At 39.3% G+C, this 16330-nt stretch overlaps 1 protein-coding gene across 1 annotated transcript; it reads left to right on the top strand.

Moving 5' to 3' along the window:
* The first annotated feature begins 2276 nt into the window (after nucleotides 1-2276).
* On the top strand, nucleotides 2277-13032 carry stmn2a (stathmin 2a). Its single transcript, XM_057833192.1, has 5 exons — nucleotides 2277-2426; nucleotides 9139-9234; nucleotides 9325-9500; nucleotides 9570-9761; nucleotides 11670-13032. Exons 1-5 carry the CDS (start codon nucleotides 2408-2410, stop codon nucleotides 11727-11729), a joined length of 543 nt encoding a protein of 180 aa, XP_057689175.1. The 5' UTR covers nucleotides 2277-2407; the 3' UTR covers nucleotides 11730-13032.
* Nucleotides 13033-16330: the final 3298 nt, after the last annotated feature.

Here is a 16330-nt window from a genome sequence, read left to right as displayed (position 1 = left end):
GATTGTAACAGTGTTTAGGTATGTGTGAAAGGGGCTGTGACATGTGATCAGCATGGATATTTAGCTCTGAATTGTTCAAATGTACGTGTTTTTTGGAACAGGAAAAAAAAAAAAAAAGCTTGTTGAATCAATACAATAAAAAGGGCAATGCAACAGAAAGTTGATCACATCTTTAAGCGAAAGGAAAGAGTTGAAGAGGCTTATTTTTCAGGTTTGGAACATCTTCCATGTCATTGTGGTCGTTGGAGTAATTTTTGTTCATTTATGTTAGGCTACTTATTTATTTCCTTTTAATTTTAAAAGTCAATGTTTGCGTGATATTCGAAATATATTCCATTTCACTGTGCATAATGTTAGTCATTTGAACTTATTTTTATTAGGGTATGTTACTTATATCTTTATTGTTTTAATAAAAATATGTTAATGTTTACATTATCTTCAATTTTACTGTACATCGTATATTCTTAAGTAGTTAAAATTGAGGTTTTGATTTTAGATGTGAGGAAATGAGGGAAACTAAAAATTAGGAGATGGAGGCTACAACCTTACTGCTGTTTCTCTTAACTGTTATTTTGCAAATCATTGAAAAAATACAAATTTGAATCAAATTCAGTTTCTCATGTGTGCATGGGTAAAATATTTTTGTGTGTGTGTTATAGAGATAACTGTGCCAAAAAGCAGTTTTCTCTGCATTTCAGTGGGTTTAGGAGGTTTGACCCAGCCACCCAAAAAAAAAAAAATTCTGGCTACATGTCAACCTTCATTTATGGGTTGGTTCCGACAAGAAATTCTAGCCACTTTCACCCCTGGTTTTTGCTGAAAAAAAAAAGAAAAAAGGGGGAACATATTTTTTCATTAGTTACATTCTGTATGTTTAACCATAAACTGCAATGTTCTGCTTTTTTCCAAGTCAGACAAAATGCTTTAAAATGGCTTTTTAACGCTTTTGTAGCGTCCTCTAAAGGCCACAGTGAATATTTAAAGTGAAAGACAATCCTAGTATAAATGACCTTTATGAAAACGACGGTTACTCAGTTTAGGTGAGCTATTCACAACTTTTGTACCTCTTATAATGGAAAAAAAAATCGTATTTAAACACATAAAACACCCACACTGCTTCTTGCTTTTGGGCGAAGCCTGTGATGTCAGTTTTACCCATGCACACACTGTACACGTTGATAATTCGAGCACAGGCACAGGTACATGCAAGGGAGTAGGTTTGCATAGGGACGGTAGGGACATAACACTACCATCTTTTCAGGATGCTCAAATTGTCCCCATCAACTTTTAAGCAACCTTGTTTACATTTTGTAATGAGTTCAGTTATACTAGTATATGTAATTTAGATTGTCTTCCGATATGCTGTAAGGATAGAATTTACCCTACCATTATTAAGCAAAGTATTTTCATTTTGTTCAGACTTACATTTATCCCTTTTTACTTGCTGAATGTGCCAATCCACCCCTCCGCCCCTAAACGCACGTTTGGTTGGCGGATGACTTGCCCCCGCCGCCCCCCACCCCCCAAACACACACAGCCCCGACAGATTCATGTTGACAACATGCTGCCTCCTCTGCCCCCTTCGAAGGGGAGGAATATTAGAAGTTTTTTTGCCCAGCAGCAGCAGCTTCTGCAAGTATTGTAACAAGACGTCAATGTTGTGGAGGTGGGGGAAACACCACTAATTTTGCTACTGAAAGTCCAACCTGCATCAGAGTTAGCATAACATTAAACTGTGTGAACTTGCTAACCTGCAAAACTACTGCGGTCAGGACAGCCTCCACAAGGAATAACGAAGTCAAACTAGCCATCCCTCATTTGGATCATTATTTGCATTATGTGCATTACGGTAATGCAACTTGGTGGCTTTAGAGTCCAAGTCCCTTTATTTAACATGAACATTAAATGACACAAGAAAAAAATCTGTTAAAATTAAATCACACATCAGAATTTCGTGAGAGTACTTTGGTTCGAGCCTTGGGGAAGTCTAGTATGCCTCAGATGTAGATCAGTCCTTGGATATCTTGATGTTATATCGTCCTTTCCAATGTTGAGACCAAACCTACGCCCTTGGGCACATGTGATCATTTGGATGGCCATATCCTAACTCACCTATAATGTGAACGAAATAAGACATCATTGTAGGACAGTGGAGGAGAAAATTACGATATGATATATGTATACAGATGGTCGATTTCAGTGTCATTATCCACCGGTTCAAAGGGTGCATCCACTGGGTGCATCCTGTGCTTGTGTGCGTATGTGCCCGCCTCCTCGCCGCCAGCCTATCCTCCCCTTCCCGCTGACTCAGTCCAGCAGTCCCTCTCTCTCTTTCTCGTCGTTCACCTGAACGCAGCACAACAGCAAAGAAGCAGCAGCACTCCGCTCCACGCAAGCCCCTGCAGTCATGGCCAAAACAGCGACCGGTAAGAAATGTTTTCCTTTCATTAGGACATTGAAAGTTAAAAAAAATGGATGAATTGCGTGGTTATTGATTCTCCCTTATTTCTATGAATGCACCGGCGTGTGTGTCGTCTGCCGGCCGGTTATCGTGCTTAATTTGGAAAATCACCACTTTTGAATCGCTACATGATACAGATGCGCGATCACAATGATGTGTTCAAATATTAAGGAATTGTGATCTTGACCATGTCGTTGATATGACATGATATCAGCTCCGTGGTCGTCAAACGCAAGCATTGACCAATTAGCCATTTTGTTTCTCCGTCCAGATTGAATTAGTCATTATGCATTTGGCTTCGCTTAATATCGTGTAAGATGTTGACAATAGCGAGAATTGTATCGAGTTGCTGGCGCTCCATCACTCCATCAGCCACAATATGCAGCATAATGCAGACGGACCCCACCCAAGATGCTGATGCTGCCCACCATTGAGGCCTTAGAGGGCGTCATCAGTTTTTCCATTGCTAGGCTACCAAACGCTCCCAACCTTTTTCCCCTCTTCTAAATACTTTACAATATCTATCACGAATAAGCTCTTTTAAATGGAAACCAATTCTCTCTCAAGAGCTCTGTATTGATGCATCATCCTTTGTTAAGGGTATGTGCCATTTGTTTCCCAGTTGAACGAGGTTCAGTTTTTAGATAGGTTGGATTCTAAACGAATAATGCATGGATTCATCCTTTGTAATTATTCTACATCAGATTGAACCTTTGTCTTCATACACAGACTGCCCACATGCACAAGATAATGAGATGTAATAAGAGATAAACACTACACAATGCTCCATTTTGAGAGCTTTGCATTTTACTGCCTTTATTGTTTGGATGTACAGTATGATATCGATTCTGTTTTTATTAGCACTCAGTCAAAAGTAAACTATACGATCTTTTTTACTCTTTTTATGATCATAATGTGGACATCTGTCAAGCCGTCATAAGTGCCTTGCTCAAAGGACATGTCACATGATGTCAACATGATGCAAGATGTTCTCCCCAAAAGTGTCTTTTATGTCACTGGCCACTCTCTTAACCAGTTGGCTGCATGCCTACATTAAAATGTCCCACACACAGGGCGGGTATCCTTTTTTCCTACCGGGGCCATTTCAGTTCTTGTCAATTCTTCAGAGGGCCATATTGCAATGATGGGAAAATCAAACCAGTGTTTATTAGTGTAATGAACATATGTGGGCGGGCTGTTCCAAATACTCTCCAGGGCCATGTAGATTCATAATGCATTCTAACTGCATGTAGTAAGCAAGTAAAGTTGCTGTAATTAGTATTTAAGCTTTATCAGTAAGGTGCCAGGTTCAAGCTAGTGGGATTGAGAAAAGAATCCAACGAATCCAATCAAAAGAATATACTGGAAGGCATGAGCTGTAATGGCGGGCGTGTGGGAAGTGAGCCGTTTGTGCAGCCGCCACTTTTGTATTTGGCAAACTCATCACATCCAACCTTAGAAAAGCGGCAGCTGAAGACAGACTGGCTCATCATATGATAGTGCCCACCATGCAGGAAATGAAGTAACTTAACACACTCGCTCAGCTTTCTGACAACCGACCGCTCGAGTGCAAGCGGACCTAATGAGATTCGATACAAGTGATATATAGAAAATTGCCTTTCCGGTGCTTTGATTGACACTGTCAGGGAGCTATTTAACAATCTATTGAGGTTCCAAGCAGCACACTCATTTGGAATACAGTGATCCTTGTGTGTTCAGGGCCTTCACACTCCTGTTTACATGAGTGGGAATTGAACTCACACTACCAGAAGTCAGGCAGAAGTAGCACCAGAATATCAGTAGTCCTTTTGGAATTGTAGTTTGTTGTTAATCTTCTCAATCACCTTTTGCCGGGAAACTCATTTGTTGTCAGATTGTGTATCCTGGTACATATATGGGAGAGGTGCCCGACAGGACATATCTGTAATAAAATGATGCAAATTGAAAATTTACAGCAAGTCGACCATTTTAGTTTTTAGCAATCATTTTCGGCAAATTCCAACACTCAGATTTTGACAAACACCTACTGGAGTTTGAAATGAGATACATTCAGACTCATGTAGGGCAGTATTTCCCAACATTTATTGAGTCAAAAATACATATTTGACAATACAAAAATCTCACATACCATTCCCCGCAAAAATTATAATTCATTAATTAATTTATCTTCCCCACCGCTAATCTTCACGAAGGTCACTGGGGTGCTTGCTGAAGCATATCTCAGCTAACTATGAGCAGGGGACATGGTTCACCCTGAACTGGTTGCCAGTCAATCACAGGGCATACAAACATAAACAACTTCATACAATAAAAATGTCACAAAAAGTATTTGGACTTTTTTAACTGTTTCATGCAAGAATAATATTTTTTTGTTTTTTAACCCTTACAGGACAGTCATTTAACTCATTGGCTGCCATTGACGGCGCTGTACATCCGATCCATTTTGACTGGTTGGGGCAAAAGAAGTCACCCCCAGTCAAAATGGTTTGGACATCTAGCGCCGTCAATGGAGCTGAAACATGAGCATCCCCACCCAGGTTTCTGGCTTTAAATGAATTGGACATCTATTGCCATCAATGGCATGCAATGATTACTATGAATTTAAAAAAAAAAAACAACTTTAGAGTTTTATTTGTGTTCATTTCTGTTTTTATTCATTTTAAATTTTATTATTATTATTCTTATTAACATTGTATTATTCAATTTTTTAAATCATTAAAACATTTTAAAACACCTTAATGATTAATAATAAAAACTAAATTAAAAGATTAAAAATACAATCATAATTGCTAATCTTTATGATTTGTTAATGTCCAAAATTTGCCTATAAAGGGTTAAAGGACTTAGGGGTAAATAAGATAAAATAGTCACTTGCTCTGTAAAGGTTGAAAGGTCCTCAGTGCCAACTTTTGTATAGCTGTTCAGTGTTCACTGTAGTGAACCACTGTCTCTTTAAGGGATCCACGGATAGAAAGACTTGTAGTTCTTAAGAGATAAACCTAATCATGAGTTAAAATATTTTGATATTGAAACCCCTTTTGATGTTTTCGTTTTTATCCGGTTTGTAAAATTAGTTTAACTAGTAGGTCGTCATTGTTGTTGACATCGCAGGGCGGTGACGTCACATGTTTACTCTGTCGCGCTTCCAGAGTATGACTCTAGCGACATAAACATGTCATCTGTTCAACCCTTTCAATTTGAACCGGAGAGGAACATTAATAAGCATGACATGTCGCTATTTCACAAAAGGAGTAGCAAAAGCAAAATGAACAGGAAAGAGCTGATGCGACGAGACGAGAGTAGGAAAAAAAAAACGGTGTCCTGCCAAAATGTGCTACACCAGAGAGATGTTCTACAAGAGGCGAATTTGACACCCAAAGTGTTACCGTGCGCTTTCAGCCTGTTTTGTTTAGATGCATACAGACAGAACATACTGAGCATGCCTTAAGAAAATACTTAAACGTAGTAATATCAAAAAAGGGTGGTTTAAATATGCTACGTGAGTGGGTTCAACAGATCAACAATCTGCTATGAAGTTACGACAAGAAAACAATGCTTAAAAGTATGAGAGGGAAACACATGCAAAAAGTATTTTGAGGCAATGAAAAGGAAATAAAAGATATATATAAATACACAAAAAGAAAGTACTCGCCGCTTTTAACCAATGAGCGCATGTGTTGGACGTCTTGCCGCGTAGAAGGAATTGCAGTAACCCGGTGTTCTCCCAAAATATCCTACATCAGCGAAACGTCCTACATTAGTCGAATTTGACACCTAAAGTACTACCGTGCGCTCTAAACTTGTTTTGTTTAGATGCATACAGGAATAACGTACTAAAAAAATGCCTACAGAAAATAAATACGCTACTCAACTAATGTGGTCAACTGCTTCAAAGCTAACACAAAAAAACACAATGGTTAAAAGTATGAGAGGGTAATACATGCAAAAAGTATCTTTGAGGCTGTGAAAAGGTTCTAAATAACTAAATAAAAACAAAAATAGTGAGTACTCGCCGCTTCCAACCGATGTGCGCATGCGTGTGAATGCATGCGCAAGCGCCCTGAGCATTGTGTAGCACGTTTCGCCGCGTAGTAAGGAATGGCCGAACACCGGTAGTATTCGTCGAGTGACAGTGACAATCTATGTCATCACCCCGAACGTCCATTGCGTGATTAAAACATAGCGCCCTCTGTAGGTCAAAACATGTACTAGATATTATAGATTTTTAAATCAATGGCAATATTTAACGTGTTTCTAATAACATACAGTGGGGCAAATAAGTATTTAGTCAACCACCAATTGTGCAAGTTCTCCTACTTGAAAAGATTCAAGGAGATGAAAGGCATTTAATTGTCAACATGGGTAAACCTCAACCATGAGAGACAGAATGTGAAAAAAACCCCAGAAAATCACATTGTTTGATTTTTAAAGAATTTATTTCCAAATTAGAGTGGAAAATAAGTATTTGGTCACCTACAAACAAGCAAGATTTCTGGCTGTCAAAGAGGTCTAACTTCTTCTAACGAGGTCTAACGAGGTCTAACGAGGCTCCACTCGTTACCTGTATTAATGGCACCTGTTTTAACTCATTATCGGTATAAAAGGCACCTGTCTACAACCTTAGTCAGTCACACTCCAAACTCCACTCTGGCCAAGACCAAAGAGCTGTCGAAGGACACCAGAGACAAAATTGTAGACCTGCACCAGGCTGGGAAGACTGAATCTGCAATCGGTAAAACGCTTGGTGTAAGGAAATCAACCTTGGGAGCAATAATTAGAAAATGGAAACATACAAGACCATTGATAATCTCCCTCGATCTGGGGCTTCATGCGAGATCTCACCCCGTGGCGTCAAAATGATAACAAGAACGGTGAGCAAAAGTCCCAGAACCACACGGGGGGACCTAGTGAATGACCTACAGAGAGCTGGGACCACAGTAACAAAGGCTACTATCAGTGACACAATGCGCCGCCAGGGACTCAAATCCTACACTGCCAGACGTGTCCCCCTGCTGAAGCCAGTACAGTTTTAGGCCCGTCTGCGGTTCGCTAGAGAGCATTTGGATGATCCAGAAGAGGACTGGGAGAATGTGTTATGGTCAGGTCTTTTTGGTAGAACCACAGGTTCTCGTGTTTGGAGGAGAAAGAATACTGAATTGCATCGGAAGAACACCATACCCACTGTGAAGCATAGGGGTGGAAACATCATGCTTTGGGGCTGTTTTTCTGCAAAGGGACTAGGACGACTGATCTGTGTAAAGGAAAGAATGAATGGGGTCATGTATCGAGAGATTTTGAGTGAAAATCTCCTTCCATCAGCAAGGGCATTGAGGATGAGGCGTGGCTGGGTCTTTCAGCATGACAACGATCCCAAACACACAGCCAGGGCAACAAAGGAGTGGCTTCGTAAGAAGCATTTCAAGTTCCTGGAGTGGCTTAGCCAGTCTCCAGATCTCAACCCCATCGAAAATCTGTGGATGGAGTTGAAAGTCCATGTTGCCCAACGACAGCCCCAAAACATCACTGCTCTTGATCTGCATGGAGGAATGGGCCAAAATACCAGCAACAGTGTGTGTGTGAGCTTGTGAAGAGTTTCAGAAAACGTTTGGCCACCGTTGTTGCCAACAAAGGGTACATAACAAAGTAGTAAGATGAACTTTTGGTATTGACCAAATACTTATTTTCATTTACATTGTCATTTTCTGTTTTTTTTTTTTTTTCCACATTCTGTCTCTCATGGTTGAGGTTTACCCATGTTGACAATTACAGGCCTCTCTAATATTTTCAAGTGGGAGAACTTGTACAATTAGTGGTTGACTAAATACTTATTTGCCCCACTGTATTTTGGTAAAAGAGAAAAATTGTGGCTTATTAGAGCCTACAAGTCTTTAGGTCCGAGGTTCTCTTTAAAGGGTTAAATTACTGTTACTAGAAGAGCATTTATTGGTACATGGGCTCCTTCTAATTGTATGCTAAAGATTGACTGAAATAAATGTTAAACAGTCTTTTTTTATAACTCACAACAGTGTATTCATCAAGTACAGTGTTAATGTTGAAACTGTGGCCCGCTTATAAAAACCAAACTGCTTTTTTTCATGGACTTTTTGACCACTGTTATTTAATTGAGATGGTGGCTCTTGCTGTAAAATGTTCGAGTACCACTGAGCTACACAATTAGAGTGCCCAAAGCGCAAGAACAAAGATTAATTAGCTATCCAATCCCTTTGAACCCTTTGTGCCGTGATCATTCACTGAAAGTGCATGCGTTAAATGACATTAGGTCATTTCACTGTTGTCACCCCACTTGATCTCTAACAAAACATTTGACGCAGCACATTACAATTGTCAGGTATAAGTAAAATAATATCTCTGTAAATGTGTAAGTCATAATTTAGAATTATTTTGTAAAACTAATAGTACATTCATCAAAAGAAAAGTTTTGCTTGTACCTTAATATGTAATTTCATTTGCTTTCGAGTGCATATGCCTCATGCTCCCATTATGCTATCATATTGAAGTCAAACGGTTATATAATTCTCCACATGAAAAAAACAGGTCAATGAATAATTAAGAAGACTCTTATGGAATTGTATTATGTGCTTCTGTGGGCTCATGACATTGTTGTTTTACTGTAATAATGACTCACCTGGATGATGTGCTGCCGTTCTCTTGCGCAGCATACAAGGAGAAGATGAAGGAGCTCTCCGTCCTCTCGCTCATCTGCTCATGCTTTTACCCGGAAGCACGCAACAAGATCCTGAATGAGTTGGAAGGTAAGGAAGTCATTTGCAATAAAAGCGCCCGCCCCCACTTCTTCGCGGATGATGTTCTCGGAATTCATACCGAACTAATATGATTGGCAGCGGACATCGAGGTGAAGCCGATAAACAAGCGAGCCTCCGGGCAAGCGTTTGAAGTGATTCTCAAGCCGGTGTCTCCAGTGTCAGATGTCGTCCACAACCTGGCTTCTCCACCCAAACGGGACATCTCCTTGGACGACATCGAGAAGAAACTGGAGGCGGCCGAAGAGCGGAGAAAGGTGCAGAAGGCAAACAATTTTCTTTAACAATCCTGTAGAAAGGACTCAATGTGTTTTGTTTATTTTTAGTACCAAGAAACACAGGTGCTGAGGGCTTTGGCAGAAAAGCGAGAGCATGAGAGGGACGTGCTGTTCAAAGCCCTGGAGGAGAACAACAACTTCAGCAAGATGGCAGAGGAGAAGCTCCAGATGAAGATGGAGCAGATCAAGGAGAACCGTGACGCTCATCTGGCAGCCATGATGGAGCGTCTACAAGAAAGGGTGATGCGCATAGTTTGTCTTTGGCCCATTAGCCTACAAATTGACCAACAACAACAACAGCTTAAAAACTACGTTTTAAAATGACAGTCCGATTTTTATTTAAAAAAAAAAAAATGCAGCTGAACTTTTCACAATAGTAGGTTTTCTGATGCGAAAAAGAAAAGACAAATAAATTTCCAAAATTGACATACCAATTATTCGACAGCATTACTAAAAAAACAGAAGGGAAGTAGATGTAAGTGAAGAAGTGTGCACACCCCTTAGAACGGGGTATGTGGTTGTGCTGAATGAACCAATAAAAGTCTAAACCGCATTCATTGGGAATCAGTCACAATGGCGTACCGCAAGCAACATGTCACTTTTGCTCATTAATATTCATTATGTTGGCAATTGTTGCTAGGCTGGTCAACCTCCCATTTGTCCCTAATAGTAAATAAATGGAAATACTGTACGAACGAGATGTTTACTGAGCTAAACCTACCAATTCTGGTGCCAAATTCACTGGTAAAGATGTGGAAGAGCAATCAAATTTTCAGTTAAAGAGATGGCTTGAGTGTCGAGGGCTGAAAAAGACGGCCTGATCCAGAAGTAGCTTTTTTTATTGACACCTTTTTCTTGTGTGCATTGCCTTACGCCACTGACAATGACATTGTCCCGTTTCAACAATCTATCCTTTACCACCATATGCCCTGTCTTTCCTATATATTATATCCTTTGGTTGTCTTACGCCTCTGACCGTTCTTGAGGGTAATTTACATTGCTATTTTTGTGTAGCAATCGCAAAGGCTACTCAGTGACAGCCAACGAACACTTTCTTTCATTAATAACAAATCTTAATTCTAAAATTTATTTACACTTCCCTCTTACTAAAGTTGTTTCTTTACAACAGAAAAGGTAACAACAGTGGCTGTCAGATACCATTTTAATTATTTTCAGGTCTTTCATTGTCAGACAGAAGCAGCACGGCAAAATGCCACGCTAAAAAAATAAGTAAATATATCAAAATGGCTTACCTATTCGTCCTCTGTAGGACCACTAATTAACTTTGAGGATGGTGGCAGGAACCCTGCCACACAAAACAACTACAAATGTGCTTACTGCTTTACGGCATACGTCACTTCCCCCTTTCCCCATTCATTATAAAGACAGAAGTCGATGAGAACGCTTTCGCGCGAAATCTGCAAGGATGGCAGAGCAAAAAAAGACAAAAAGTTTTGTCTGAGGAGGAAAAAAAGGATAAGACTCTAAAGAATAAACATAGGCCCGGCTTTCACTTGCTGGTGTGACGCCCCCCCTTAATGACCTCAACAGCGCTGACGAGTTCGGGTGGGGAGGGGTTACCCACATGAAGCCACACAGTTGATAACTGTCATATGCTGTTGTTTAGCCACACCTGGATTCAATACTTCATTACTATTCAACCTTCACACACCTGCTGGAAACAGAAATGTCAGTTAAGCCATCTGCAGGTGACCGGTAGATGAGGATTTTACGACACTATCTGGTCCATAGCTGGTCCTATGGGAAACGCAGTCTTCCTTAAGGCAAAACATTACAGCTTTTGTCCACCAGCATCGCTAAAATTGATTAAACCAAATTAAACCAAAACTGAACAGTAACCAAGTGTTGCTTTCATACTCTGACGTCAATAATGTGTTATTATTGTATTTACTGTACTATTACAGTGAAGGTTGGATTTATTGTCTTTAACTTCCAATAAAGTAATAGCAAAACCAAAAGTAGGGGTTTCTGCAGCTGCTGAACGTAAATACATAATAAAGCCACTTTTAAGCAAACCAAACAATCAGAAAGTAAATGCTGTTTTTGTAACAATGTAACACAGAAAGAAATGTCGCCATCTCGTGGTTTCTTACTGTATTGACGATTGTGTTGATGCTGTTTTCCTAGGAGAGGCACGCGGAGTTGGTGCGCAGAAACAAAGAAATGAGGGAAGAGCTGACAGCATGAACGCGCACAAAAGTCCCCACTTCCATTGTCCTTCACTCCATCGGTCCATCCATCCATCAATCCCTCCCCTTCCCCGACCTGCTCCAACCGTCTCCCGAACAGACATGCAAATCTGGAGCGCCAGACAGGTGGAGGACGTCACCACTACATCACAACACTCAGCAATCAATCAGTCAAATCAGTGTCACTCATCTTTGACAGCTGCAAGGATTTCTTCAGTTTAGAGAGGGATCTATCTTTTTTTGTAAATATTGCTTTTCTTCTATCTATCTATCTATCTATCTATCTATCTATCTATCTATCTATCTATCTATCTATCTATCTATCTATCTATCTATCTATCTATCTATCTATCTATCTATCTATCTATCTATCTATCTATCTATCTATCTATCTATCTATCTATCTATCTATCTATCTATCTATCTATCTATCTATCTATCTATCTATCTATCTATCTATCTATCTACCTATCTATCTATCTCGATCGATTTCTGTGTACTGCACTGTACTGAACAATGTTTTCTGTTGGATGCCACCCCTCTTATTGTGTGAATTGTGAGTTGGATGTAGACTGACATTTGCAATGTATTCCTGACAACAATGATGATGACGATAATGTTTTTTTGTCTTTGTGAAGAATGTAGACTGCCGCGGTAATAGTGTAGACAAACTAGACAAACCCAACTCAAGCCAACTGTATCTTCCGCACGCACGCTTGGAATGTATTACAATACAAAATGTCCACTTGCAAAGAGCCCCATGTTTAATTGGTGCTTTATAAGGATTAAGAATGTCTTTCCAAAAAATGGCAGCAGCTGTTTCTACTGTATACGTGCAGATTTGCAAGGCCACTTCCCTTACTGAGTCTTAAACCAGAATGTACTGACATACTAGTACCATGCATCAAGACTCCAAGAATGTGTTCTGACCTTAGTATTATCACGTGAACAAAATAAAGTGAGTGCTTGCTTAGCTACGAGAGAATAGGAGCCACGAATTGACAATGCAGGATGCGATAGTATTCATTCAGCACACCCAACTTGTAGTCTGTTTTTAATACACGGCACCACTGATCTGCCTGCATCCTCCGCTGCTTGTGTTTTTCTGCCCCCTCCTTCATGAATTTCTCTGTGAAAGCTTTGCTTAATAAAGATTTGGGGTTGTGTGAACATGGTGTGCGCCATCTAACCAGTTTCTGCGCCGAGATGAGAGTGTGGCAACTGCCTAATAAAAGATCCAATATTATGATCGTCCAACGAGATGAGAGTGTGGCAACTGCCTAATAAAAGATCCAATATTATGATCGTCCAATTTTTTTTTGTCCCTCTGATGAATAATGCTCAAATGGCGTTTCTTTTTCAGCAGGAGGGAGGACAGATAAACATGGCACCCAGGCTCCCTTTGGCAGGATATGAAGGAACCATTGTCCAAATAGATTCCAGGTGTATTTCATTAAGTTCTGTATATTTTCATAAAATCTTCATTAAGTTACCAGCTGTTTGCTTAAAAAAAAAAAAAAAAAAAGTAAAACGTTTACTGAATTAAAAAAAAAAAAAATCAGACTCATTTGATGACGATAGACACAGTGGCAGAACAAATCAGAGCCAGATCAAGGGCCGAGGCACCCTAAACCCCAAAAATATATATGGCAGAAAATACTCAGGTGACTTGAAGTTCCGTTCTGAAACCCCCAATTTGGCCAAATTTCAAAATTGTCCCATATACATGTGTGATACATCATTGTAAACCTTAAAATCTCAATTTTCAGGGGAAGAAAAAATTTGGACAGGAGGGTATTTTTAAAAAAAAAAAAAAAAAAAAAAAAAGTTTTTTAAACAGCAAAACCCTATCTGGAGGTGAGAGCACGCGAGAGCAGAATTACAGATGCCATGACTTTAACGAGATATTATCGCGTACTTACTTTGTTTCGATCCCAAAACTCCATGTCGCATGTATCACTGAGTGTCAAGACACTGTTGTGAATGGCCACAGCTGGATTTTTGGGGGATTTTATGGGTGAAACATGGTAATATAACAAGGATCGTGACGCAGAAATCGCAGACATCAAGGAGTGGTTGAGATTTTTTTTTTCATATATTTATCCTTTTTAACTTTGTTTTTCCAATTTTTTTTTGTTTGGATCGATTAATTATTATCTAAAATATCGGGGGAAATTCGACAGTAACAAAAAAAAAAAAAATACAATTTAGCGATAGTAATGAGGTAGATATCCGTGACTTTTTTGCAGACGCCATTTTTTCATCACGAAGTAATTTCTTTAAAAGTTTAAAATATGCGAGTGAATCATTTTTTAAAGTTTTTTTTTTTTTTTTTTTTTTAAATATTAGACATCAATTCATGATTCTAAGCTAAAAATTTGAAGAATAAATATAATTTATTACCTTGTTTTCATGGCTGGGTTGAAACAAAAACGGTTGCGCGACATCTGTAAACATGGGTTTCCAGGGTAAACCGGGCAAAATGAAAATAGTTCAGGGGCTTAATGCGCTATGAATCCGGTATGGCAGCATATAGACATATTGTTCTATCAAACACAACAGTTGTTGTGTCTCAAAATACAGCAGTTTCTTTTGAAAAGGAGTGCAAGGGCAGAAACTGCTTTTTCAGTCTTGTCTATGTTTTCCACCATATCATCATGTCATCATTTTACAGCATTCTGTACACATGCCCACAACAACGGGCCTTACAAGGCTCAGCACAACACAGATCAACGGTTATCCCTCAAATGGACATGAGGAAAAATGAACCAAGAGACCAAAAAAATAGTAGGCTATGTGCATTGGCTGATATTTGTGCTAAAGGAGAGGGAATTGCTTAACTTGATTTGAAGTGTTAAACTTAAATTTGAAATAATGAACTTGAATAGTTGAAATATCTAACCTTATCTGAATAACGTAATTTGAAATTGTATTGTTTAATTCCAATTACTGCATTGAAAACTGAATATCAGTGACTTTGCCCATGTACATTTCAGTTGTATTTCATGAAGTTCTGTCATGTACAGTCATGTCAAAAAATTAGGACACTCCATTAAATATTCAGTTCTTTACTATGAAGTGTTAACAAATCAATGTCTGATCTTGTTCTTTATCTTTGGAAAAGAAAGTTATTTAATAGCAGGTAAACAACAAAAATTAACATTGTTTTACTCATTCAACCAAATATATCAACAAAAATGCATAAACTAAATGAGGAAAAAGTTAGGAACCCTACCACTTAATTATCCCCTTTGGCCGAAATAGCGTCAGTGAGACACTTTTTGTAGCCATCTACCAGTTTTTGACATTGGTCTCGAGACAGTTTGCCCCACTCCTCAACGTAAAATACTTCCAGCTGTGAGATGTTTGAGGGGTTTCTTGCATGTACAGACTGTTTCAAGTCACCCCACTGCATCTCAATGGGATTAAGATCTGGATTTGGCCATTCCAGGACTCATTTCTTCCTTTTCAGCCAGTCCTCGGTGGAATTACTGGTATGTTATGGGTCATTCTCATGTTGCAGGGTCCAGTTTTGCTTCAGCTTTAATGTTTTCACCGATGATTTCACATGTTCCTCAGGAACCCTCTAAAGCACGATAGAGTTCATGATGGATTCTATGATGGTGAGCTGGCCAAGTCCTCCTCAAGCAAAGCATCCCCAAACAATGACACTTCCACCTCCATGCTTCACAGTTGAGGTTCTTTTCCTGGAATGCTGTATTGGGTTTACGCCAAACATGTCCTCTGTTCTTGTGTCCCAAATAATTCAATTTTAGTTGCATCTGTCCAAAGAACATTATTCCAGAAGTCCTAGTCTTTGTCTACATTCACTCTGGCAAACCTCAGTCTGGCCTTCATGTTCTTCTTGGAGAGTAAAGGTTTCTTCCTTGTACACCTCCCATCAAGGTTAAACTTGTGAAGTCTCTTTCTGATTGTAGAGGCATGCACTTTCACATCAACAGTAGCAGGAGCCTGCTGTAGGTCCCGTGATGACATTATAGGGGTTTTGGAGACTTCTTTAAGCATCTTGCAGTCTGCTCTGGGGTGAATTTGCTTGGACGGCCAGACCTGGGCTTGTTGGCAGTTGTTTTGAATGTCCTCCACTTGTAGGCTATTTTCCAGACAGTGGAATGGCTGCTTTGATATTATTTTGAGGTCTTTTGAAATCCCTTATCAGACTCATAAGTGTCTACAATTTTCTCTCTGAAGGTCTTCTTTGAGCTTACCATGCTGTTTTCTCTCACTTAAACAGTCAGTCACTGTTGAAAGTATTCTGCGTTGAGGAGTGGGGCAAACTTTCTTCAGATCGATGTCAAAGACTGGTAGATGGCTTCAAAACGCATTTCACTGAAAGTTATTTCAGCCAAAGGGGGTAACACTAGCTATTAAGTGGTAGGGTGTCTTAACTTTTTCCTCAGTTAGAATACTGTATGCATTTTTGTTGATAAATTTGGTTTAATGAGTAAAACAATGAATTTTTGTTGTTTACCTGCTATTAAATCACTTTCTTTTCCAGAGATAAAGAAAAACAAGATCAGACATTGATATGTGAACATTTCTTAATAAAGAACTGAATATCTAATGGGGTGTCCTAATTTT

Source organism: Corythoichthys intestinalis, chromosome 4 (genome assembly GCF_030265065.1).
Source record: "Corythoichthys intestinalis isolate RoL2023-P3 chromosome 4, ASM3026506v1, whole genome shotgun sequence".
Taxonomy (NCBI): Eukaryota; Metazoa; Chordata; class Actinopteri; order Syngnathiformes; family Syngnathidae; genus Corythoichthys; species Corythoichthys intestinalis.
The sequence above is the reverse complement of the archived record's forward strand: the minus strand, read 5'-3'. Positions and strand labels throughout refer to the sequence as shown.